This window comes from Lampris incognitus, chromosome 16 (assembly GCF_029633865.1).
Source record: "Lampris incognitus isolate fLamInc1 chromosome 16, fLamInc1.hap2, whole genome shotgun sequence".
NCBI lineage: Eukaryota > Metazoa > Chordata > Actinopteri > Lampriformes > Lampridae > Lampris > Lampris incognitus.
In genome coordinates this window covers 36107586-36135280 of record NC_079226.1, presented here as the reverse complement: position 1 = coordinate 36135280, position 27695 = coordinate 36107586, and the positions used below count along the sequence as shown (strand labels likewise).

The 27695-nt window shown below is 45.4% G+C and overlaps 1 protein-coding gene across 1 annotated transcript; it reads left to right on the top strand.

Annotated features, from left to right (window-relative positions):
• The first annotated feature begins 2740 nt into the window (after positions 1-2740).
• cdc25b (cell division cycle 25B) lies at positions 2741-22859 on the top strand. Its single transcript, XM_056295913.1, has 15 exons — positions 2741-3284; positions 3470-3546; positions 3812-3863; positions 5250-5291; positions 5453-5486; positions 5725-5859; positions 6714-6833; positions 13845-13970; positions 14266-14343; positions 14773-14943; positions 16109-16213; positions 16310-16372; positions 16798-16896; positions 17417-17662; positions 17924-22859. The coding sequence occupies exons 1-15, from the start codon at positions 3073-3075 to the stop codon at positions 18062-18064; spliced, it is 1701 nt and encodes a 566-aa protein (XP_056151888.1). The 5' UTR covers positions 2741-3072; the 3' UTR covers positions 18065-22859.
• The last annotated feature ends 4836 nt before the right edge of the window (positions 22860-27695 follow it).

Genomic DNA, 27695 nt, shown 5'->3' with positions numbered 1-27695 from the left:
GTTGTTAAAGGGGGATGGAATGACCATGCAGGTTTGGTGGGGAAAGGAGAGCGAGCAAGTGAGAGAGAGAGAGAGAGAGAGAGAGAGAGAGAGAGAGAGAGAGAGAGAGAGAGAGAGAGAGAGAGAGAGAGAGAGAGAGAGAGAGAGAGAGAGAAATTCCGGGAGAGCCCTCGTCTCTGTCCCTTTTGTCTCTTCTTTTCAGATGTAGGTCTGCGGGTGCCTTCTTCTCCTCTAACTGGATAGTTCATCAAACTCCATTTACATTCGCGATACCAATCACGAGAATACTTTTCCGGCAAATGAATGGCCATCATTTTGCAAACCAAAAGGTCACTGCACTCCCTGATCCTAACACTGGAAGTTCCAACATTGTTAGGTCAAGTTAAGCCTCATTTTACTGATCGCTCAGTGAGTTCGCACAAACAGAAAATTGGACTTGCTGTGATGCTGACATAAAAAACAACACAAATGACATAACGCAGCACCACAAGCAAGAAGACTTAAGGATATTTAGAAAAGAATAGGGCAAAAAAAAAATCAAAGAAATAACTATTGCAAACCCGGACAATGGCGGGTTCAACATATAATGTCAACAATATAGAATATCACACTGGCAAGTGAACATATTAACATGAATATATACAGAATTTAGTAATGACCCTATTGGGTGTTTCGTTGTTTTTTTTTTTACAACCGCCCTTAAATGACCAAAGTAAATCAGCAAAGGCCTACTCATTGGTTGTCTTGTTTGTAATGAGTGCCGTTATCATGGCGAAAGAGGTGTTATGTGATGGCTGATTCAGAAGTCAAGCTCACTTCTGTATTTTCAACTGATAGATACAACAGCATTTGGACACAAGCTGTTGATGCACACAGAAAACCTTAGTCAGCTTGGATTTTGAATTATTCAAACTACACCTCATTCAATTCAACAACTGTATCAATTATTAAGCGGTCAAGACGGCGACCATATTAGAATGGCCTTCATGATCATACCCCCGTATACCGCAATCATGCATTCCCCCATCCCTCAGATGCATCTTTTGACTGCTGGAGGCTAGAAGGTATAGTCACTTTGAAAGATTTGTATATTAACAAGCAATTTGCCTCAGAAGACTCAGTTGAAAGACAAGTTCTCTCTTCCCACAACACATTTCTCCCGACACTTACAGATAAGGAATTGTGTTTGTCAGTGTGTGCCTAACTACGAGTCTCTCCCTGGAGGAAGAATGCTTTATAAGCTTTTGTTGGGCCCACCTGAATCAAAAAAAGTAAAATCAAATAAAAAATTCAAACGCAGTCAAGGCAGCGACCATGTTAAAATGGCCTTCCTGATGACTAGATTAGGATCCTTTTCATTTCTGCGTTGACTGTTAAGCTGCTAAACCGGCTTGATTTAATCAACCATCAAAACCAGCTTGAACAAGCAAGAGACCAACATGTGCCCCACAAAGAGCCACTAAATACCACCTACCACCATAAACTGGATTGAGCTGGATTTTTCCGCAGAGACATGGCCTCCAACTCTAAGGCATTGTTATTATAAGTGAAAGCAATGTTTCGTCAGTTGGACCAGCCTTTGCAGTCTGGTTAAACTAGTTGCAGGCAGTCAAAGAAGGTTGAATCAGTTCCCGATTGTCTTACCTGGATTACTGAGTATGCATCAAGACATGGTTACGGGCAGGTGTCTGTGTGTGAGTGTGAGTAAGCAATAGTGTACTTGGCTTTACAAACACAAGTACAAACCTGCAAACTAATTCCCATGGCACGTTGGTCCTGGTGCTGTTTGCACTCAGAGGGCAGTTAACTGGTAACGTGGAGTCATGGTCAACTGGAGTCAACCATAGGTTACCACTATTGTTGTTTGCATACCTGAAAACACACACACACACACACACACACACACACACACACACACACACACACACACACACACACACACACACACACACACACACACACACACACAGGATGAGAGATGGTTGTTTTAGGGGCCCTTCTTATTTGACGCCACTAAAGCGGTAAAAGACAAACTTCTGCCCGAGTCGTTACACCAGGGAGGAAGCTGAGTCGGTTGCCCCGAGCCACGCAGAGAGCTGAGGGACAATGTGCTTCAGCATCTGCAAAGATGAACGTGAACAGTTTGTCTCCTTTTAACCTTGAAAATAAGCTACTAATGAGGCGTCTTGCTTTGCATAGAGAGGCTTGTTTTCGTCCATTTTCAAATAGGTTGCTATACGATTTACTCTCATCTCTGGTAAATTCGCTGGACTGTGACAACATGTCCTTCGGACACCCCTTGTGTAAGAACGTGCACGGGTTCTGATGTGATGCGTGCTAATTGGATTGGCTGTGATGAGTCTGATGACCTTGGGTTGGCTCATTTGATTCGGTTCGGAGTGAGCAAATATTTAGGTCGGTGGAAACCGTTTTGTTGCAGTGGACCGAACAAAGGGTCGGGTTTACACGACGTCGGGGAACAAAGCTGCTGAGGAAGATGAACTTCTTTTTCTTTTTTTTTTCCTTTTTTTTTGAGGAAGACGAACGCGTCGGAGAATTGCGTCACATCCGCTCTGTCATCTCTCTTTATCCGGTGACAGGACGCGTGAAGAAAGGCGCGGCGTTCTGATTGGGCAGCTGGACGAACGGACGGCGCCGATTGGCTAAACGATTGGCGCTGCTGGGCTCCTATTTTGAACATAAATACTTGACGCCGCGTCCTCTCGCAGACCGAGGCAGCTGTCAGGGGAGGGGGTTCCGTGTGCTACAGCGCTCTGACACTCGGAACAACTATGCGGTTTTAGCGGGTCGAAAAGGGCCGAGATACAGCGTCAGGCGCAGACGGAATCGCCCGTAGAAGATGCCACCGATGTGTCGGAGTATCTATTGTTGACATGCGTTCCTGATTGCTCCCTTGCGAACTCGCTTAGCTTTCGGGGCTACCTACCTCGAAGTTCGGACCTCGCCGCGACACCAATTTGCACCTTTTTAAAAAAAATTTATTATTATTTTTTTAAACAAAAATACCACGACGTCTGCGGAGAATCGCATCTTGGACCGTTAAAAAAAAACATGGATTCGGATTCAGTTTTCGTCCACACCAGCCCCGTAAACACGTCGTCGCGCCGCAGGCCCGATGGGATCCCCGGGCTTTCCTCGCTGCCCGACCCGGGCACAAGGAGTTCCCACGGCATCCGAAACCTCTTCTCCCCCGGGCCTTCCGCCGTGCTCTCTCCTGTCACCAACCTGGCGCTGAACATGAATAGTTTAGCCGTACTCGGAGGGTAACGTCAATCTTTCTATCTGTATCCTATCGGCACTAGATGGCTTGTTTTGGTCGACTTTAAGACGCTAGGCAGACCGCTATCTCTTGCACAGCATAGACAAAAAAAAAAGCTGGTGAATCAAGTTGTGACTATGAACCAATGCTATTGTTACTCATCATCCACTGGCGCGTCTTTCTTTGCAGACAATATGATACCCCGAAAAGGAAAAAGCCCCTGCTGAAGATTCCCTCCTTCGCCTCCGATGCGTCGTCTGATGCCGGTGAGCCCTCTAACAAAAACCCTGGGCTATTGTCCCTACAAACTGGTGTCAATTTTTGCATATGAATCTCACATGGCGCATAATAAGCCAAAGTAATCTATAGATTGGGGGGGGGGTCATGCTAATTGGTACTCTGCCCTGTGAAACAGAGTGTACACATTTGTCACAATCCACCACTATTGTCTGGAAGCTAGGATTTGTCTCCCCACTGTATGTCACCAGGTGGAAATATTGATCTATTTTAATTCCTCCCCCCTCCCTCCAGGCCTTGGCATGGATTCACCAAGCCCCATGGATGAAGTGGATATGGATGAGCCGTAAGTTGCACTGTCCCCCTCTTGTCCGTTCCAATCAATCATCTTCCAAGCTGTGACTCTCCCAACCCAAGCCCCCCAACCCACGCTGGGGTTCAGCTGAGCCAAGCACCATTCTTATCTGCTGTGCTGTTTCTACCGTTGGCCTTAAGATGATTGCTTTATTCAATGTCGTTAAGCGGCTTAGGAAAGATGCACATAAGCTTAACTTTCTTTGTATATATGGGGTTTTTTTTGGGGGGGGGTGACTGAGTGTGATAAGTCATATTGTCATATTCTATACATTGTGATTATGTTTTTGGATTTTGTTCATGGATAGATGTGTTAAACATTCAAAATAAAAGATGCACATGGTACAATACCAGGAAATGTAGCTTGCCATTCCAGGAAAGGAAATGGCACACATCCTACATGTATGTGTGTTGCCCAGTACGCAGCGTACAAACTGCAGGTACATTAGCGACGTTTCACTTTTTCGCCATTGGGAGTCAAAGACTGGCATAAGTAGCTGTGTCTCTGCATTTTTATCTTACTTTGTTTTGCCCAGCTATCTTGCGCCTGCCTGCCAAATCTTGGGTGGCCTCTCCCAAGTTTGAGTCTCAAGTTTTGTATGAGCTTCTACTGAAACATTTGCCACTGCTGATAGCAATAGTTCTTCTGCAGCAGCATTTGGCCCCCAAGGCCTCATTCATCTTCCATCCGGCTGTTTATTAGCCGATGGTTTTTGAGGATGGGAGGGATAATTAATGATGGCCCACCCCTTCTATTTTTTGGCACACTCTTGCCATGCACTGTTATTTCAATGGGGGAAGGGGTTGGGGGGTTGGTCACGGGCTTGAGTTCTTTCTCTGTTCAAGTTATTGAAAGGGGGTACCCCCAACTCTTTATCAGAGGACCCCCCCCCTCTCCCTGCTCTCCATTGAAAGCGACCTACTGCAACGCTACCCCCCCACCCCCCACCCCAAGCAAACAAAGGGTTGTTGTAGAAAATGGGTTGGCGACATCAGTTCCAGCAGGCATATGGTAGGTTAGCTTGATCTCTGCATTGACTCCACCCCTACCCTCTTCCCCAGCGCTGCAACACTGGGATCTCCCCGTGCTTGTTTAGCATACAGGTGGGCATTTCTCCGATGCAAAGACCACTCGGCTCTCTGCATTCACTTGGTTTCCTCTCACCCAACTCCTTGTCTCTTCCCCTCAGTAATTCTTTAGGCTGTTTTGTCACAGTAGTTAATGGGCATGCTACGCATCATCCCTGGGCGACGACTGCCTCCGATGGCCTCCCTACTTGGCAGGCTTAATTAGAGGGGCAATGGCTGTGCTTATTTGTATGCGATGCGTTGAATTTTTTGGTGTATTCAGCTTGTTTCCCTTTTGCTTTTTTTACAGATTTGAAAAAGCCATTCAGCAGTCTCGCAGTCTTATCCACCAGTAAGTCACTTGTGCTTCATTGCATTGCACTCAATGACTAAATAATTATTAACTGACACTTGGCAGTTATTACTTTTTTTTTTAAGTGATTGAGCCTGTTAACCTGCTGACAACCTTGTACTGACCAGAGTCCCCCCCCCCTCCCCCACTGTCTGTTTTAGGAAGATGCCAATTCGTAGAACCAACTCGTTACCAGTAAGCAATTCCTACAAATCTCCTGTTTTTTTTTTTACAGCCGTGTGTTGTTCCCGGTTAAGCCAATACATCAAATGACTTGTCAGTTGATGTTGAGAGCTAAATTACCAAATAGAATTTGTTTCTTGCATGCAGTTTAAAACATTGAAAACTTAAGTTTGTTTCCAGAGTTTCAAAAACCTATTGTGTTGCTGTTCACCTTCCTATTGAAAGGCTTACTGGTTTTTCTTTTCCTCAGCTTCACCTGCTAGGTTTCAGCCCAGTGCTACAAGGACAGGAAGAAGACTTGAACCGCTATGGAATATTTGGCCAGCGCCCCCTCCAGGGAACTACTTCCAACTTTGACCAGGCCAACAAGGAAAATTTTCCAAAGGTCCGTACTGCAGTTTGATCACAGAATTTAAATGATATGTCTTCCGTTCATATCATACATTCTTTATTTGGCCATCAGCTGGCACATTTGTGAGGGCAACTGTAGAAATTTAACACAGTTGTCGTGGCAATCTGTGAGATGAAAAGTCAAGTCAATTTTATTTGTATAGCTCAATATCACAAATTACAAATTTGTCTCAAGGGATATTACAGCAACACATTTGTTTTTGTCAAAATATTATTTTGGGGCCTATTATTTACACGTTAACTCCTGAAAGTAAGCTAATTGTTGGCAAATGTTAAGCAAAATTTCATCAGTTCTGTGTAAGTGAATAAAACCCTGAACGTAGTTTCACATGTCCTATGTCATATCACCATACATCCACGATCATGACAAAGTTGGAACATTTAAGATCAAAAAACATGTGATTAAATTCTGATCCCGTCTCATTTTTGATAGAACAAATGCTTTTCCATCGCCCATTTAGCATTTGAACTCTTATCAGCAAAGGCAAAAACTACCTCAACCGAATATAAAATTTTTTGCAATTTCTTTTTTTCTCCCCAAACTTTTGTTTCCATTCAGCCTTTCCTCATTTTGAAATGTCATATTAGGTGTAAACTGGCTTGATGAAAAGCCAACCACTTATGCAGAGCACCACTCTTGCATAGCCCCTTTTTTGCTATGCAAGAGTGGTCAGCTCCCCCTTATGGGGAATCTTCAGCCTGCTCAACATGATTGAATGTGTGAGTAAGTTATAAGCCAGGTAGGTCCATGATGAGACAAAATGTTTTATGAGATGTTCCAAGGGAAGTGTCGTGCATAAATTCATTTACATTGTTTTCGGACTACAGGAGGGCTTTGAATTCAAGAAACCAACCAAGCCAGTGTCACGATGCCGCATGCGCTCCTTCATCAGTGGAGAGCCCAAGGAAGCTTTTGCTCGCCGTCCCAACTCAGCACCAGCCCTTATGGTGAGACTTTCTCCATTCCCACAAGGAACTGGAAAGATTTTTGTCAACAAGTGCGATGAATGTTGAGGAATTTGTCTTGCATAGATGCAGAGTGAGTGACCAAAGTGTACCACAGCACACAGTTAAAGAACCTCTGAAGTACAGAGCATACAGTCTTTTCTCCCCAATTGTACTTGGCCAATTACCCCAGTCTTCCGAGCCTTCCCAGTCGCTGCTCCGCCCCCTCTGCCGATCCAGGGAGGACTACAGACTACCACATGTCTCCTCTGATACATGTGGAGTTGCCAGCCACTGCTTTTCACCTGACTGAGGAGTTTCGCCAGGGGGGACGTAGCGCGTGGGAAGATCACGCTGTTCCCTCTCCCCCCCCGAACAGGTGCCCCAACTGACCAGAGGAGGTATTAGTGCGGCGACCAGGACACATACCCACATCCGGCTTCCCACCCGCAGACACGGCCAATTGTGTCTGTAGGGACACCTGACCAAGCCAAAGGTAACACGGGGATTCGAACTGGCGATTCCTGTGTTGGTTGGCAACAGAATAGAATGCCATGCTACCTGGACGCCCCAGAGTATACAGTCTTTAGTATTTAGATCAGTGGGGCGTCCGCGTGGCCCGGCGGTCTGTTCTGTTGCCTACCAACACTGGGATCGTCAGTTTGAATACCCGTTTTACCTTTGGCTTGGTCAGGCATCCCTACAGACACAATCAGCTTTGTCTGTGGGTGGGAAGCCGGATGTGGGTATGTGTCCTGGTTGCTGCACTAGTGCCTCCTCTGGTCAGTCGCGGTGCCTGTTCGGGGGGGAGGGTCAACTGGGGGGAAGCGCATGTTCCTCCCACACACTACGTCCCCCTGGCGGAACTCCTCACTGTCAGGTGAAAAGAAGTGGTTGGCAACTCCACGTGTATCGAAGGAGGCATGTGGTAGTCTGCAGCCCTCCCCGGATCGGCAGAGGGGGTGGAGCAGCAACCGGGACGGCTCGAAAGAGTGGGGTAATTGGCCAAGTACAAAAAAAGTATTTAGATCATGCGTCTCAAATTCAAATTACCTGGAGGAGGGCCGGTGCAATAGGGATGAAGAAAAAAGCATTTGACTATATAACCTTCACATTGCTTTTTATTATTTCACATTTTTTTCAGAGTTTTTGCATGTGTACACATAGTATAGCTTGGCCTAGGCCTACATATTTAGCCTACTTCTTGCCAGAAAACTGGCACTTCATCTGCTGACACAGGTGAGGCACATTTGCTTTCAGGGACTAGGCAGTGGACAGCCTGGAAATGTTCATTGGTCAGTCTGGACCTATGCTTTTGATTTATTAAAGTATCTGACGCAGATAAGTGCTGCCAAAAAGACACATGACCTACCTGAACAGTTTGGACAACTACGAATGTTTCGGGAAGCTGTGTGAGAAATTGTCCAAGCATCTCCTGCTTTCGTTGTGCCTCTCTGAACGTTGCCTTGAGTTAGGTGTTGCACTGCAAGTCGGTGAGCACCATTTGAAATGTGTTTGGAGCAGTGTCCACATCAAACGTCTACAAATAACTGGAAAGTGGTGCTGTGAGTCTTAAAATCAGAAAAGTGATGCTCAAACTCCTGCTGCAGATTATCAATGACAGTCACATACTCATCAGCATTGACTTTGGCACCAACATCAATAATTGACTGGCATGTTGAGAAGTTAGGGCTAAATGATTTGGGAAAATAATCTAATTGTGAGTCTTTTTTTAGACCAATATTGCGATCTAGTAAGCAAAAAAAGTTCATTTTCTTCTGTGTTATCCATCAAACACAGCAATAAATCATTCTATAGTATGACCAACACAACAGTCAACATAAACTGCTCTTTCCTGTAAGCGAGGTCTACATGTTATGAGATGAATTGATATGAATAACATATCTTCATTTAACAATTTAATTGTGAAAAGAAAATTTTCAATCACAGAATATTGACTGATTTAACTTCAAGCCTTGTAGATGGGTAATATAATTATCATGACTTAAGTTTTTAATAAAATCTGAAAAAGTAACAACAAAGCACTGCAGAACAACAGGCTTGGTGTGAACATAAATATGAAAAATAAATACGAATCTTACTGATCTCCAGTCAGTAAAAGTAACAAATTACACAGACTAAAGTGCAGAAATATAAAAAATAACAAACCTGTGGCTCTATCACTCAAAAAATATTTAGCTGCTGTTTAGCAGTAATGGAAGCTAGGTTAAGAGAAGAGGTGACGATCAGCGAGCAGCAGTATGGTTTCATGCCATGAAAGAGCACCACAGATGCGATGTTTGCTTTGAGAAGTATAGAGAAGGTCAGAAGGAGTTACATTGTGTCTGTGGATTTAGAGAAGGCATACGATAGCGTGCCGAGAGGAAGTGTGGTATTGTATGAGGAAGTTGGGAGTTACAGAGAAGTATGTAGGGGTGGTGCAGGATATGTATGAGGGAAGTGACAATGGTGAGGTGTGCGGTTGGAAAGACAGATGGGTTCAAGGTGGAGGTGGGATTACATCAAGGATCGACTCTGGGCCCTTTCTTGTTTGCAATGGTGATGGATAGGTTGACGGAGGAGATCAGGCAGGAGTCTCCGTGGACTATGATGTTAGAAGATCTGTGGTGAGAGTAGGTTTCAGGTAGAGGACAGCCTGGAGAGGTGGAGGTATGCACTGGAGAGAAGAGGAATGAAAGTCAATAGGAGCAAGACAGAATACATATGCGTGAATGAGAGGGAGGACAGTGGAATGGTGAGGATACAAGGAGTAGAGGTGACAAAGGGGTATGAGTTTGAATACTTGGGGTCAACTGTTCAAAGTAATGGGGAGTGCAGAGAAGAGTATCAGGAGTGATTTGCAACACAAGGGTACCAGCAAAAGTTAAAGGGAAGGTTTACAAGATGGTTGTAAGACCAGCTACTATGTTATATGGTCTGGAGACAATGGCACTGATGAAAAGACAGAAGGTGGAGGTGGCAGAGTTGAAGATGCTAAGATTTTCATTGGGAGTGCGAAGAAGGACAGGATTAGGAACGAGTATATTAGAGGGACAGCTCAGGTTAGATGGTTTGGAGACAAAGAAAGAGACAAGATAGAGATGGTTTGGACATGTGTGGAGGAGAGATGCTGGGTATATTGGGAGAAGGATGCTGAATATGGAGCTGCCAGGGAAGAGGAAAAGAAGAACGCCAAAGAGGAGGTTTATGGATGTGGTGAGGGAGGACATGCAGGTGGCTGGTGTGACAGAGGAAGATGCAGAAGACAGGAAGAGATGGAAACGGATGATCTGCTGTGGTGACCCCTAACGGGAGCATCCGAAAGTAATGTATGTATGGCAACCTGGCTAAACTATGTGTAGAATGAGAATGGCATGCTGTACCGTTTGTCACATGTCTTTACCAAAGCCATTAACTTGGTCTTGGTCACCGTGTTGAGGGACATCATATCTTTCCCTATGAACTCCGCTATTGCCTGAGTCATTTCATATGGAGATATACCCTCGAACATTTTGGTCAGTGAACGCTGCCGGGTGGTATTCAGCCTACTTGACACATTAATGGTCGGGTTTTTAGCCATGCAATGCTTTCTTAAATGCTGGAACAGGTTTGTAGTGTTGCCCCGTGTTGTAGCTACGCACGTTCTGCACAATACCTGACTCTGTGCACCATCTTCTTTCCTAAATCCAAAATAGGTTCAGACAGCTGACATACTGCTGCTCTTTGACACTAAAGTCACGTCTTTTTTTCTGGGGGGGGCTTTTTCTCCCCAATTTTACCTGGCCAATCACCCCACTCATCCGAGCCCTCTCGGTTGCTGCTCAACCCCCTCTGCCGATCCGGGGAGGGCTGCAGACTACCACATGCCTCCTCTAATATATGTTGCATTGCCAGCCGCTTCGTTTCACCTGACAGGAGTTTCACCAGGGGGATGTAGCACGTGGGAGGGTCACGCCAGAGCCCTAGAAAGAGAGAGTTACGTCAATGAGGGGTCAGATCGCCAGAGGGTCACGTGGTTCATGTAGCTGCCGAATAGTTCCGAACAAAGCTTGGCGGGTCATTTAAATGAACTGCTAACCAATATTTTCAGATTTTTACATTTATATATATATATATATATATATATATATATATATATAGATACACTACCGTTCAAAAGTTTGGGATCGCCCAAACAATTTTGTGTTTTCCATGAAAAGTCACACTTATTCACCACCATATGTTGTGAAATGAATAGAAAATAGAGTCAAGACATTGACAAGGTTAGAAATAATGATTTGTATTTGAAATAAGATTTTTTTTTACATCAAACTTTGCTTTCGTCAAAGAATCCTCCATTTGCAGCAATTACAGCATTGCAGACCTTTGGCATTCTAGCTGTTAATTTGTTGAGGTAATCTGGAGAAATTGCACCCCACGCTTCCAGAAGCAGCTCCCACAAGTTGGATTGGTTGGATGGGCACTTCTTGCGTACCATACGGTCAAGCTGCTCCCACAACAGCTCAATGGGGTTCAGATCTGGTGACTGCGCTGGCCACTCCATTACCGATAGAATACCAGCTGCCTGCTTCTGCTCTAAATAGTTCTTGCACAATTTGGAGGTGTGTTTAGGGTCATTGTCCTGTTGTAGGATGAAATTGGCTCCAATCAAGCGCTGTCCACTGGGTATGGCATGGCGTTGCAAAATGGAGTGATAGCCTTCCTTATTCAGAATCCCTTTTACCCTGTACAAATCTCCCACCTTACCAGCACCAAAGCAACCCCAGACCATCACATTACCTCCACCATGCTTAACAGATGGCGTCAGGCATTCTTCCAGCATCTTTTCATTTGTTCTGCGTCTCACAAACGTTCTTCTTTGTGATCCAAACACCTCAAACTTGGATTCATCCGTCCACAACACTTTTTTCCAGTCTTCCTCTGTCCAATGTCTGTGTTCTTTTGCCCATCTTAATCTTTTTCTTTTATTGGTCAGTCTCAGATATGGCTTTTTCTTTGCCACTCTGCCCTGAAGCCCAGAATCCCGCAGCCGCCTCTTCACTGTAGATGTTGACACTGGTGTTTTGCGGGTACTATTTAATGAAGATGCCAGTTGGGGACCTGTGAGGCGTCTGTTTCTCAAACTAGAGACTCTAATGTACTTATCTTCTTGCTCAGTTGTGCAACGCGGCCTCCCACTTCTTTTTCTACTCTGGTTAGAGCCTGTTTGTGCTGTCCTCTGAAGGGAGTAGTACACACCGGTGTAGGAAATCTTCAATTTCTTAGCAATTTCTCGCATGGAATAGCCTTCATTTCTAAGAACAAGAATAGACTGTCGAGTTTCAGATGAAAGTTCTCTTTTTCTGGCCATTTTGAGCGTTTAATTGACCCCACAAATGTGATGCTCCAGAAACTCAATCTGCTCAAAGGAAGGTCAGTTTTGTAGCTTCTGTAACGAGCTAAACTGTTTTCAGATGTGTGAACATGATTGCACAAGGGTTTTCTAATCATCAATTAGCCTTCTGAGCCAATGAGCAAACACATTGTACCATTAGAACACTGGAGTGATAGTTGCTTGAAATGGGCCTCTATACACCTATGTAGATATTGCACCAAAAACCAGACATTTGCAGCTAGAATAGTCATTTACCACATTAGCAATGTATAGAGTGTATTTCTTTAAAGTTAAGACTAGTTTAAAGTTATCTTCATTGAACAGTACAGTGCTTTTCCTTCAAAAATATGGATATTTCAATGTGATCCCAAACTTTTGAACGGTAGTGTATATTCCAACGTGACACACATTCTATGCGCATGTGTAGGAATTGACGAGCTGTCACGATTTAAATTGCATCGTTAATTTGATTCAAACGTGCTTGTAAAATGGTCATCATTAAAATGTCATCTGAGCGTTGTCATTTACATCTCTGCTTTCATGAAGTGCCAAAGAATAGTGCGTGAAATCGTTCGCTTTAATGCAAAAATGGCTGTAAATCCATTCTGCCGTTTGGACTGAGACTGACGTTTCCAAATAAAGATGCCTTCTGTAGGCAAACGATATTCGCCACCTTCAGCATGCAGTCTCTCAGAAACTGTCCCTCCATAAATGGCTTGCCAGCCTTCGCTATTGCCTTGCTTACCACATAGCTAGCTTCGACAGCTGCGTCAGTCTTGTTTGGCTTTGTGAAAAAAGTTCTGCTGACAGGACAGACTTTTTTGATAGTGTGCTGCCTTTCTCTTCCTCTCCTCACCTTTGAACCGCTCATACTCCTCTGCATATTTAGTAGTGTAATGTCGCTCCAGACTGAAATCCTTCAGGACGGCAACTTTTCCCTTGCTAATTAGACGGATTGCGGGCGCATTAAATTCAACAAAGAAGTAGTCACATGTCCATTTCTCTTGGAACTGTTGGTGGTCCTGGTCAATTTTTCTTTTGGCTTTTGAAAGTGACATTTTTACAAAACATCTGCAAGCAGTGACAACAATTTACGTTAGCAAGCTCACGTGAGATATTTCGCAGTGGGCTAGCCTACTGGGTTGCCTGGGTACTGTGTGTGTACATGCGTGCATGAGTGCTGCAAAACTGACATTTAGGGTGTGTCATCTGCAACTTGCCTCAGCTAGTCTTAACTGAGTACTTAGAACCAGAAACACAGACACGTTTAACTAAAACAAAAACACGGAGGCAGTGTGCAAAATGATACGCCGTCGGGATCTCTTAATAAATCTAAAACATAGCGCAGGCCGCACAAAACTGCCTTGGGCAGGTAGTTTGAGACCCCTGATTTGGATCATCTTGTCTGTCAGCGACAGTGGCTGAATTTGGCTAAATAAAGTCCATTCTGAAATATGGATTTTAACAAAAGAGAAGTTACTCGGTACTATTTGAAATGTTAACGCAGATGTTCAGTAATGGTTGAAGAACTGCCCCAGCTTGGTTGCGTAGACTGCCTAGGTATACTCACTTTGTACCTCTAGTAGCGGCATCATCTCCCTAACCTAACGCCATATCATCATCCCACTCTCTCCATCCAGCTCTCCCCACCCATTTCCAAGCACCTAGAGATTTTAAATGAAAACAGCCCCATGTTCCTGAGACGCTGCTCTCTGAATGACGAGGAGGACGATGGCTTCCTGGATGTTCTGGAGGATGACACAGGGGTGAGCCCTACCTGTTATTACTTAGACATTTTCCTAAAAGGTGCTATAAAGAACAAAAAAAGTGCAACTCATCTCCCATTGGAGAAAAATTTGAATTGTGTATAAAATTTGAAATTTACTGAAATAACGTCCTTGATCCAATTGTGAACCTTAAAATTGGAAGAAAAAAAAACCCCACCAATGTTTCAAGTGACCAGATGTGATTTTGAGATAGCCATATAAATGGTATAGTCCTCTCCTCTTTGCAAAATATGTTTAATGCTAGTCTCACAACCAACCATCTCTAATTCTGCAGAGTGATTCTGGGATGCCCATGGGAATGGCAAGTCTGCTCACTGCCCCTCTAGTGGCTGACGCTGAAGGAGACGATTCGGTGAGTGCAATGGGAATGTTTTATGAGCACAGGAAAAAAATGTATGTGTGTGTGAGGTTCTTTTGGGAAATTCATGAAGATGACAAACGCTACTTTGATTTCAAGTCCCACCGTTACTCATCTCTTGTCTTGCTCACTGGAATTCATTTAAAATATGCCAATTTTGTGAGTACCCTTTTTTGTATCGTCCTGATGGTTGTGTATTTTAATTATATTTCAAGTAGTTTTCACTCTACTTAGAATTTTCAAGTTAAAGTTGTATATGTTAACTGCATATGTAAGAGTTTGAGATGGGCTTCTTGATTTGGGATGCTTGAATATGGGGGTGACACCAATTTGGCTTCTTCTACCATTCAAGTTTTTGTTCAGCGTCCTGATTATCATCACGGCAAATGAACCAACCACACTCATCCTTCCCTTCATCCTCAGCCTGTGATTCGCTGTCGCCCACGGAGCCTTTTCATCTCTCAATCCATGCCCAGTCCAATGGCTCGCCCCCCAATGAAGCGTGCAGACTACCCCCGGGATGAAAACACTCCAGTTAGGGTGAAGAGACGACGAAGCGTGGCAGGAACGCAGGACACCGACTCCCCACGCATGGTCAGTACAAGCTGTCGGCTCAGACATTATCAGATGTTGCTTAACAGCAAGGGTTGAGTCAGCACTGTAAACATGAGGCGGGGAAAAGACATTATGGGTTTGCTTATTGTTTTTATTGGCTCTTATGTTAAAACTATCACTGGGGTAAAAGACTTACTTGAGCCAACTGTCAAAATTCTGTAGCTGTTGACGATATGCGGATAGCAGAAAACTTTGTCCTCCCAGCTAATGACATTGATAATTGGAAATACCAGCAGATTGTGGCCAAGATGGCGGCTGCCAGTCTTGAAATGCGTCCTGTGTAGCCGCCCATTTCCCTGCACTTTAGTTCAGCACGGAGCTAAGTGCTGGAGAGCCGAAGGTCTCACTTTGGCAGTTGGGTCAGACGAGCTTTGGCTGTGGGGTCAATCCGATAGCATCTTGTTTGTTAGGTGGTTAACTTATATCTGAAGTGATTGTCCGATTATTTTTGCACTGACTGACAACTGATTTAATATTTGTGGCTGATAAAGACAAGAGCTGCTCCACGAAGTGCCATGATTTTGCAGCCATTTCCTATTAGAGCCTATGTTGATGGACGTGCCCGGCATGCACCAGGTTGGGAAAGTGAAGCACCAATTTCAGTGTTGAATCTGTTTCTTGTGCTTGAAAATTCCAACAGAAAACTGTCGCAATAAACCACTGCAGGAGGTTCTATTGATCACATCATGTCTTTATTCTCTCCCTACTGTTTGAATTATCTGTTGAAAAACATCCTTATTGTCCATTTTCGTTTTCTATTTTCTTTTTTGGTACAATGATAATGGGGCATTTGCTGCCTTTTCTTTGCCCCATGGCAAGGCAATGGAGAGTACAACACAGAGGTAACAGAGTATCAGGCTAGGAAACAATGTGTTTTCTACTGCTTTTTTTTCCTTTCTTAAGGAAACTTTTTTCAGTTGTTGTTAAGCCATGATAGAGGTATTTTTGAGCATAAAATGTCTGTCATGAGGGGCACTTCGAAAATCAGCACTGATTTGTGAGCTGTGCCGCTGTTAAATGGCTCTTCCCCAATAAATGATCGTTTTCAGTCACGCTAGCCTGAAAATGATCACATCACCTGCTTTTCCCCAAGCAAGTTACGTCCAGCCCTGACGAAGACTTCTCCCTCCCTCCCTCCCTACAGGGTTGTTCTCTGGTCCAGAGGTCCAAGTCCTTCTGTCAGACGGAGATTGAGAAGCTGCTGGATGGTGACAGTGGCGCCAAAGAACTGATAGGGGATTTCACCAAAGTAAGAATGCAGTTTTAAAAAAAGTCTCTTGGTTCAAGTTCCCTGTGTGTTTTGAGTTTCTTTTAATAACTGAAGTCCCCCCCCCCCCCCATTCAGCCTTTTGTACTAGCCACAGTGGAGGGCAGACATCAAGACCTCAAGTATATCACCCCGGAGATGGTGAGTCAGGGCTTTTGCTTCCTCCAATTCTTTTCTATTCCCGTTGTGTAAATTTAGCCACCTAATACGCACGTAGCAGGCACTTTTCTGTTTTTAGTCAACCCAAATAAGCAAGGTCAAAAGTTTGTTTGTAGTTATTTTTTATATCATTGATACTTTTTATACTCTATTTACTAATTTTTGCCTGTATTCTTTGTGGCTACTAGTCACTATTCTTTCCTACTCTGGATAGACATAATTGTAACCATACTATGCATGGTGTTTGAATAGCATTTGTATTTTTCTTTTTTTCTTTTTTTTTTTATTGAGTTTGCCTGCATTCACTGCATTTATTTTCCACCTTTGTCTGCTGCAGTTACCCCAACTTTACAAATAAAGTTGATCATGATGTCTGACACGGTGGTATGTCTCTCTCTCTCTCCCAGATGATGGCAGCAGTCAATGGACAGTTTAGTGATCTGGTGGAGCGGATCATCATCATCGACTGTCGTTACCCCTACGAGTTTGAGGGAGGGCACATCAAGGTGAGTATCTGACAACGGTGGCATCCATACTGGAAAGGAATCCAGTATGGAGGTGTCCAGTTGGAATTAATGGATGTTGTTCTTTTTTGTCTTCAGAGAATCATGAGTAGCAACACTTAAGCGGTACACTGACTACCTGCTTGTTTTTTAACTCATTCTAAATTCTTGTAATCAAGTCTTTCCACAGTCTAGTATGCTTTTATTTGACTTGTTTTTAAGGTATGCACCCAAAGAGGCTCTCAGATCCTCTGGCTGTGATCTATTGGCTATACCTAGATACTGGACTGAGACCTTTGTTTGAATCCTCCAGATTGGACCTCTAAAGCATTGCTTTTCCTGAGTTGTTGCTTTACTGATATATATTAGACCCAAATCTTATTTTAGTTGTTGATCATTTTACTTAATTTCTATCATATTGATTTTCTCATTGCTGATCTATTCTTGACAGTTACCCCTATATTTTTACTTTTGCATATCCATTTAATCAAACATTCCTCCTGCTTGTGTTGTGATCCCTCAGGGAGCATTGAACCTGCACCAGGAGGAGCAGGTGGAGGAGTACCTCCTCAAGACACCAGTCACCCCCACGTACCCAGACAAACGCGTTTTGGTGGTCTTCCACTGCGAGTTCTCCTCGGAACGTGGCCCACGCATGTGCCGCTTCGTCAGGGAGCGCGACCGTGCCATGAATGACTACCCAAAGCTACATTACCCTGAGCTCTATATCCTCAAGGGTGGCTACAAGGAGTTCTTCCCTAATTTTCAGGTTAGTGCTTTGTAATGAGGTAGTACTGCTTTGACCTGCTCCCAAACCAGTGGCCTTATTACATCCCACATGCTGCTAATTACAGATACCTTTGTTTTTATTGTGACTTGGTTGCCTGCAGTCTTTAATAATGTTAAATCGATGTTATTTCATTTTCTTTTTTTCACGTGAGCTTGTTTTGCAATTCATTCATTTGGGAACAGTACTCTTCTCATCTTCATTGGGCTAATCCCCTTCTTTCCGTTCTGTCCTCCTTCGCAGTCGAACTGTGAACCCCAGTCTTACCGGCCCATGCACCATGAGGACTACAAGGAGGACCTGAGGAAGTTTCGCCTCAAGAGCCGTACCTGGGCTGGAGAGCGTAGTAAGAGAGACCTGTACAGCCGTATGAAGAAGCCATGAGAACACACTGCCAATCCCCCCCCTCTCCCCCAAAACTGCCACTAAACCACACTGGCGCCCGCTCCAGAAAAAAAAGATGCAGTAGATGTGTCTCTGGGAGCCTGAGTCCCCTCCCCACACCACTGTATCGGTTTCTTCCCCCAACTCGCCAGAGAGGAAGTATCTTTTGAATTGGGCTCAGCTAGTTTTACAAAAAGGCCGTAGGTTTTCACACACAGCATGTCCACTAATCACTAATCCCAAACTAAAGAGTTAAGTTAGTTATTTATGCAAATAAGTAAGGGAGCAAGATGAGATGTAGTGGCCCTAAATAAGTTCCTGGGGTGCCCTATGCAGAGAATCAGTTTCTTGTTGAGACAAAAAAAAAAAGCTGTCTGAATTAAACCAAAAGCCGTTATGAGCCTTACAGCTATTGTACTGTTTTTGTTTTGTTTTTTTTGTTTCTCAAATAAATTGTGTCACTGCCACATTGCAATAGTAATGCCACGTTGCAATAGTACTGCCACGTTGCAATAGCACAACTCATTGGACATGTTTGTGTTTTATTTTTTTGGGTTTTATTTTTTTTTCTTTGTCGTTTTGTATTTTTTCCATGAGCCTCATTGGACATGTCTTTGGTTTTTTTTTCTGTTGTTTTGTATTTTCATAGCTCACCTTTTATTTAAGCACTTAATTTAAATATTTTTGAAATGTTCGGGTGCTTTTTTTTTTTAACTTTCACTCTATTAATTGCTAAACCCTGTCGTTGGGGCGTCCGGGGTAGCGTGGCGGTCTATTCCGTCGCCTATGCATCGCCAGTTCGATTCCCCGCGTCACGATTCACCGAATGCGACACTGAAAGAGGAGAACAATCATAACGTGTATGGAGAGTATGACGCGCAGGATGCCGGTCAGAGTCCACACGCCACCGGAACAGCTCGAGGACCCAAGCCACGCGACCTGCACCACCACGCAGGGAAGGAAAAGTGGTGACTGGGCCTCGCGTGCTGGACTTCCACCAATCTCCGCTCTTCAACAGCAGCCACGAGCGCGTCAGCCGAGTGGTGACTCGCGTGGCTCTTAGCCAATGGACCCGTCTAACACAGCTCCCCCCCCCCACCCATCCCCCCCTCCGAAGTAACGAGCCGTCAGTCAAACAACTCCACGAGTCGGTGGTGCGCTCCCCTGCTTGGCTCCCTCAGGGTTCCACGCCGTGTTCGGTGGTCCAGGTCAGGGGCGAGGCTGCATGCGATGTGGCGCCGCGGTGTGAACGTTTTAGCGGGGCTCCAACGTTTGAGTCCTGTGTCTAGCGCCGCAACGACCGGGATCTCACTCCGACCGAAAACCGCCGTGGCCGGGCCAGTTTTTACAACTCTGTATTCGGTCAAGATAAATACCCAGTTGAGATATGAACGCATTGCATGTGTTAGTATGTCCATTAAGAAACGCCTGACCCCAAAATTAACAGTTTAACAACTTGAATGCTACTTTTCAAAACAATTTAAAATGGCGGCTGTCCCAACGCCTGTAAATGCTGCAACGCGTCATGGTGCGTCTGCAACTGCGTCTGAAAAATCAAAATGTTGGACTATTACTCTGCACTGGAGGACGCTAGCGTGTTTCGTGGACAGGGCGACGAACTTTGCGAAGGAAATGATGCGGCCGGCACACGTCATAAGTAGTGCCACGACGAGCACGCGCAAATGGGCCCTCCCTGGTCGTTTTAGGTACATCCTATCGTAACCTTTTTTGTTGTTGTTGTTGCGCGATTGATCCGAAACACATTTTAATGCAAATAGTTGCAATTTTAAGAGAATTCAGGGAGGGGCTAGTCTAAGTTATTAAACTTTGAAAATCCAAAAACGGTCATAATGACCGTCCTGGTCGTTCTGGTCCAGAATCTTGGCCGTGAACTGTCCTCAAGCTTCAGTGGATGTGTCGCGTGTCTTTTCGCCTTGGTTTGGTGCCTAAGCCCGGCGTTTATGACGCCGAAGGATGCTGCCGGCGTAAATTGGCAAACCATGTTTGTGTCGAGCAATGCTGCGCACACTCTCCCATCTATCCACCTGTTCCCCCCCCCCGTCTTTATCCAGTGTAGAGCCAAATCCGTAATGCCCCCCAAACTGCTGACCTGCAAGACGGTGGCGCGTCCTTGAGTTGCAGCTTGAGGTTTTCACCTTCGCTCGCCATTTCTCGCTTCACGCGGAACATCTATGCAGCCGGTGCGACACTTCAACGCGCATCCATCAGAAGCCGGATGTGGGTATGTGTCCTATTCGCTAAGCTAGCGCCTTCTCTGGTCGGTCGGGGCGCCTGTTCCGGGGGGGGGGCTGGGGGGAATAGCGTGATCCTCCCACGCGCTACGTCCCCCTGGCGAAACTCCTCACTGCCGGGTGAAAAGAAGCGGCTGGCGACTCCACGTGTATCGGAGGAGGCACGTGGTAGTCTGCAGCCCTCCCCGGCTCGGCAGGGGGTGGAGCAGTGACCGGGACGGCTCGTAAGAGTGGGGTAATTGGACGGGTACAATTGGGGAGAAAAGCGGGGGGTGGGGGGGACCCCCCCAAGTGTTTGGCTGTTGTGACCCCAAGTGTTTGGCTGTTCTCTGCCACAATTCACTGTCATTGTACATTTGTCAATTAAGAACTTTTTAAAAACTAGACTGGTGCAGTGCTCTCTTTCTCTGGTTGCAATATATTTTTTTTGTCTTGATAAAAAGATCCCAAAGCAAAATTTGTTAACTTTGCAGTGACTCTTTTTCATGCTGCAGGTCAGCAAGTGTGACGATTTCGATGAAGAGCATTCTTGTTTTGCTTTGAACCCTTTGGTTTCAAGAGGGAAAAAAAAACCCCTTCCCTTCTGCAGTTGTCAGTTAACAGCGAATGGGGTGATTTCATTTCACAAGTTCATGGGAGTTGCTTAAATAAAAATCTAATGTGCCTGATTCTGTTAAGTACATTGCTCTTATTACAACGTGTAACTCTTGAAGCATTTCAGTGTTAAAGTCTGTGAAAATGTAATAAATGCATTTATGCATGATCGAGTAAGATTAAGCCTTTAAGAAAAGCTGTAGGCTTTTAAGAGGAAGTTGGGAGCTATGCGTGGCTGTCGGGCTCAATGCTGGGAAACTTCCAGTGTTTGCTCTTCAATACAGAAGGTGCAGCCTGTATAAAGCCAAATTAACATCTGTGGAAAGTAACTTGTAACGCAGCGAGTAATTGGACAAACCCTGTCCTTTATCGCAGGAATGTGGTGTAAAAAACAGTTGATGTGATCGTCTTGCTCGCCCTGTGTGGCGTCCGTGTGACGTCAGAGCGTCCCAGCGAGCGATCTGGGGCATGGTTAAAAGTTTCAATGGCGGCATTTATGAAACCTTGGGACAGGGGAATTCTGCTTAAACTGACTTTTGGAGATGGATATCTTGGTTGCATGTGCTCTTTCGAGCATTTGCATGAATTATTTTAAGTTTATTATTTGGGGGGGGGGGCATTTCTGCTTTATTGGACAGTGACAGCAGAGAGAGACAGAGACAGGAAAGGCAGGGGAGAGAGAGGGGGTGACATGCAGCAAAGGGCCCGGACTGGATTTGAACCAAGGCCGCTGCGGTAAGGGCTCGGCCTTGATAGGTGGTACGCGCTCTGCCAGGTGATCTATCGGGGCGCCCCCAGAATTACCAGTTTATCATAATCCATCTTGTTCAGCGCGTTTTCTTTACCTCTTTATAATTTGTATGTCCTGAATTTGACCCAGATAAATCAGAGGTAATACTAAGTACATTTTGCCTAGGGGAGCTGAGCAGTTTATGGTTCCGGGTCTGAACTTTAGCTCACTAGTGAAGGGCAAAGCTTGTCTGCATGCCTTTTGTAACATGCACAATACAGTTTCTGTTTTTCAAATTCTCCCGCTCGGGCTGACCTAGGGTGGCTCACTGGTTCCAGCACGTGCCCACACGGAATTCCTCTGACACACATGCGTTCACACACATTCCTGTCTGCGCAGGGAGTGGCTCTATGTGGGCCAGAGCACGGGAGCCAGCCGTTCTCACGTGCCCTGGCAGGAGCTCAGCGGATTCTGTTGGGGAGAGGGCTAAATGGAGAGACACGTGTTGCAAACATGTGACCGATCCAGAGCGAGAGAAAGTCATAAAAACACAACACCGTCCCTCCCCATTCCCAGGCACGCTGCCAGGGTTGGAAATCCAGCAGTTTTTCCTCAGTGGCCTTGTGGGTCTAGAAAGAAGCGGCTGAACTTGTTGTTTACATTCCGCCGCTTGAAGTCTAAAGACTACAGCCATATTTGAAAGCTGCACTGCTTATGCTACTCGGATTCACAATATGACTGATGTTTTTTATATGACAAAATGTACTGTGAATATCATAAGTAGGGGTGGGATGATGTTAAAACTTCATGTCAAGGTTATCCTGGCCAAAACAACCGGGATTCCCTATAATATGGGCAATATAGCAAAGAAGCAATATGGTATATGGGCAAAGGTTGTTGATTACTCAACCATAACAAAACTCTGTATAGTAGTGACATATGTGTTGTGCGTACATGCTTGCCTCCAATGTCCTGTTATTGTTCCGTTTATTTCCTGTTTTTTTGTGGGTTTTTTGCGTGTGTGAGTGATGTCTGCAAGTGCTAGAAGCTGCTGTGAACCAGAGTCAAATTCCTCGTGTTCATACGCACACTTGGCCAATAAAGTTGATTCTGATAACAACATGTGCTTAAAATGGGACTAAAACACTTGACCTTACATGTTGTTAAGAAGCATTTTTATTATATCACAGATAGGACAGATCTTTGTTTTGGCTGGACCAGCCAGCGGGGAAAGCCCTACACAGGCAAATGTCCCTGACTGGCTGACTGATCATAGAGTTTTGATGGATGCTCAATAATCTGGGTAAGAAAATCAAAGTAAGTTGAATCAGTTCATGTGGATACAATGTTTATTGACAGAAACGTTTCATCACTCAACTAAGTGACCTCTTCAGTCTGAACTGACTGCAGGTATCCCACCCTTATAAACAATAAAGTGGTATAACGACGGAGACCAACGACCAGTTTCATATGCAAATATGGTTGTGATCTTTAACTAGAGTTTCAATGGCCATGAGGATTTGGGAGTGTTTGCAATCACATCATTAAGCCTTAAGCATACATCTGTCACCATCTTACAATCCTCTGATGCAACCATTCCCAAATCCTCAAAGAAGGTTGAATCAGATCATCTGGATCCAATGTTTGTTGACAGATACGTTGCATCATTCAACTAAGTGACATCTTCAGTCTCAACTGACTGCAGGTATCCCACCCTTATAAACAATACTGTTGCCTAACGACTGAAACCATCAACCAGTTTCATGTGCAAATATGGGTATAACCACTAACTAGAGTTACAATGGCCATGTAACTATTCACAGAGGATTCCTATCAAGGATGTGCACATCCTCATCCCTGAAAGAGTGGCCACTGGCCTGTAGATGGTGTAGACTGCGGAGTCCTGGCTTGACATGTTAGCTCTCCTGTGTTGTGCCAGTGTCAGTTTAGTTTCCCCAATGTAAGGGTCACGGCAATCCTCCTGGCACTTAACAGGGTACACTATATTGCTCTGTTTGTGCCAGGGGGACCCGATCCTTGGGGTGGACCAACGTCTGGCGCAGCCTGTTTTGGGGTTTGAAAGCAACTGAGACACGGTGTTTGGAAAATACGCATCTCAGGTTTTCTGACACTACCGCCACATATGTAATCACCGCTGGTTTACGCTTTCTTCAGTTGGCTGGTGCACTGTTTGGACGTCTTCCTGGCTTTGACAAATGCCCAGTTAGGATAACCACACTTAACCAGGGCCTGTTTAATGTGGGATTTGTCCCCTTCCCCGGCCGCTTTGTCGGTTGGGACGTTGTCAGCCAGGTGGTACAGCGTCCTGATGGCTCCTAGTTTTTGGACCAGTGGATGATAAGAGTCAAACCATAAGTACTGATCAGTATGTTTTGGTTTGCGGTAAACAACAATCAAATGTCCCCCATCACCAATTGCAACCTCACAGTGTAAGAAGGCTACCCTGTCATTTTCCACATCCTCCCTGGTGAACTTGATGTGGTTGTCCACAGAGTTGATGTGGCACATCCTGAGATTTAATTTTAACCCAGGTATGGACTGGCCTCGGTGTTACCTCCTCGGTCACAGCTTCAGGCAGGGCCGTGGTCCCCAGGCCCACAGGATGCAGCAGACCAAGCTCCCCCAGCCGATCCAGCACCAGCTCTCCCAGCCATCAGATGAAGACACAAACCCAGACACAGACAAAGACACTGCATGGACGGCACTGAGTAAGGCCACCCCAAATGTTAAGTTCGCACTGCCATCTTCCCACACCAGTACTGGGTGAGGCCGCTGCAAACGTGAGTTCGCGCCGCCATCTTCCCACACCGGAATCGGGTGTGGAAGTGGGGAAGATGGCGGCGTGAATTCACGTTAGCGGCGGCCTCACCCAGTACCGTCCATGCAGTGTCCATGTCTGCGTTCAAGTTTTGTCTTCGTTTGATGGCTGGGAGAGCTGGTGCTGGATCGGCTGGGAGAGCTTGGTCTGCTGCATCCTGTGGGCCCAGGGACCACGGCCCTGCCTGGAGCTGCGATGGAGGAGGTAACACCAAGGGCCGTCTGACAGGACACGGAAGTGGGACAGGCTGAGATGGCTGCTGGCCCACGCGGACTGGTGGTTTCGATGGCACCGGGGGCAGTATGGCGGCGGCGGCCTCACCTGGCCTTGACTGTGGTGTTTTTGGTGTCATCGTGTGGAGTGCGGGGAGGTGTGTCGAGGGTGTCTGGCTGGAAGAGCTGGCGTTGGATCAGCTGAGGGAGCCTGGTCTGCTGCATCCAGTGGGCCCAAGGACCACGGCCCCTGCCCGGAGCTGCGTCCGAAGAGGAAACAACGATGACGGTCTGACAGTATGCGGAAGTGGGACAGGCTAAGCTAACTGCTAGCCCATGCAGACTGGCAGTTCCGACAGTCATCCTGGCTGGTGTTAGTTTAGATATATGTGTTAGTTAGTATGTGTGCTCTTGTAGTTTTTGGATATGTGTTTTTGTCTTTGCGTTGCACTGCTATGGGCTGAAGGAAACAGTATTTCATTTCCTGTACTTCCGCACAGGAAATGAAATGACAAAGTGTCCCATCCCTTATCTCAAGCTTTCATCTACACACTTTCTAATGTAGCGTGCAAACTGTGAATATGTACCGTCTGATGGAGTTTGACATGCAAACCACATAACTGCATACTACACAGATACACACAATACTCTCTTTATGTGGGAAGAAACTGGCAGGTTTCCAGTCTCCAACACATTAAGATAAAACATTGCTCATGCAAAGATGCTGACCAACAATACGCAGTATAGCTCTTCGGAAATTCGACTTCTTGGCACATTTGCATTCCAGTCATACTGTGTTGACAGGCTGACGTATGATGAGCCTGCTAAACAAACAGCTGGCTTCTTCTCTGGCGGCTAAAGGTTGGAGTTTGGGGGTGTGGTATTTTCTCCGCAGTCTTAACATGTGGTTGTCAACCAGGCCGTTCCATTCATGTCAGGCAGTGGCCTGTGAATGTGACGGTTAGCACGCCAGTTACTGGGGGCCTCACACCTTTCATGGGAGGCGTGAGTTCTGCAACGCTTCCATAGTTTCTGAGGCCGAGCCTCTTCTCCCGTCAGCTGGGGATATAAACGTGTCCTTAAAATTTTAGATACAACGCAGCATTTAGGCTTGTCCCCAGAAACGAAAACAAAAAAAACTCAACCAGTTGCTTAACTCCCTGACCCCGAATCGAGGCTGCAGGTGCTGCGCTACTCAAACACCGAAGGAAGACAAGGGTGTGAAAGGCAGGAAACACAGCGAGGCACTGCCGAATAAAACATGAGGTGCACCTTGGCTCGGCTCGCAGTGAATAGCTTCATCAGCATATATGCAACAAACAATCTGGCCTGGCATTGGCTGGTTTTACTGATGGCAACATAGCGTGGTAGTTTTCGTGGTTAAAAAGAGCAGACCATCCCGCAGCCAGCAAGCTCCTGCCTGTACTGACGTTTCTTTGAGAAGGACACAGACTGAATCCCAACCAGCTTAATAGGTGATGCTGCTGTGGAGCTGAATTCACTTTGACCTCCATTAGAGACACATTCTGTACAGAAAAACAGTAGTATCTATCTATCTATCTATCTATCTATCTATCTATCTATCTATCTATCTATCTATCTATCTATCTATCTATCTATCTGTCTATCTGTCTATCTGTCTGTCTGTCTATCTATCTATGTATGTATCTGGCTGGCTGGCTGGCTGGCTAGCTAGCTAGCTATCCGCTAACAATAAGTTGTGTTTCTTTGAGTGCATTATTTGTTGATGTGAAAACTTGGTGTGTAAGGCCAACTTTAGTTACCCTTTAGTTTTTTTTTACTGGGAGCTTTTCACTCTGCCTCTTATGAGAAGGCTTTTTACGTCCCCCTGTGGAAACAAAATGTTGAGTCAGATGGCCAGTATGTGAAATGTGAAAACTTGATAATAATTCTGAGCCTGTCTCTGCTTCTCTCTCTCTCGCTCGGCTTCTCTCTCTCGTTCTGCGTCTCTCTCTCTGCTTCTCTATCATTCTTGCTCTCTTTCTCTCGTGTGAAAACTTGATAATGATTCTGAACCTCTCTCTCAAATTCAAATGGCTTTATTGGCATGAGGTAATGATGTACATATTGCCAAAGCAAGTGTCCAAACATTGAAAAAAGCCAAACATATCTCTCTCTCTCTCTCCCTCTCTCTCCCTCTCCCTCTCTGCTTCTCTCTCTCTCTCCCTCTCTCATGGGAAAACTTGATAATAATTCTGAGCCGCTCTCTCTCTCTCTCTCTCGCTCTCTCTCACGCGCTCTCGCACGTGCTCTCTCTCATGCTCTCTCTCTCAATTCAGTTCAATTCAGTTCAATTCAACAATGCTTTATTGGCATGACTGCATTCATTACAATGTTGCCAAAGCAGGTGACAGTGAAATAGGTTAATAGAGTGTTAAACAAAATTCAAAATAAATGGAAAAGGGAATAGCTAGAACTGGTAGAAATATAGACTGCTATTTGAACAGTAATTGACAGTAACTGGAACAGTAATTGACAGTGTTTTGGTCACTCACTGACCCTCTCTCTCTCCCGTGCCCCCCCCCTCACTCTCTCTCTCTCTCTCTCCCCCCCCCCTCTCTCTCTGTGATTAAGCAACAAGACTGCTGCAACTCCTCAGCCACCAGTTACTGAGCAGAATTGGCTGAAAGTTACCCAACACCCCACTGCATTTACATTTTAAATCCACCTCGTCACCTCATCCTCACCCTTTTCTGTGCTATTTGACACGCAGCTACAAGTTCCTGTATGCAGCAGTTTGGGTGGAGGTCTCATCAAAGCATCCCTCAGTCAAAGCTGCAACCTGGGTGTCGACCCTACCGCCCCCCCCCCTGTTTGCTCTGACCTGTTGACACATGACAGTAAACTGACAAGCCTCGAGTTGTTGGACAGACGCTTAAAAGAGTCTAGCAGCCCAGGCAGAGGAAGGTTGAACATGAAGCATAACATTGTGGTTTCACAGGATGGGGGGGGGGGGTAGATCTTGGCATGTCAACAGCACCTA

Bases quoted from the DNA above. Each gene is read 5' to 3' on its own strand.
- cdc25b (XM_056295913.1), top strand. From the start codon at position 3,073: ATGGATTCGGATTCAGTTTTCGTCCACACCAGCCCCGTAAACACGTCG. The intron at 5,292-5,452 runs GTAAGTCACTTG...TGTCTGTTTTAG, and splicing joins TCTCGCAGTCTTATCCACCA to GAAGATGCCAATTCGTAGAA. The intron at 16,897-17,416 runs GTGAGTATCTGA...GTGATCCCTCAG, and splicing joins TTGAGGGAGGGCACATCAAG to GGAGCATTGAACCTGCACCA.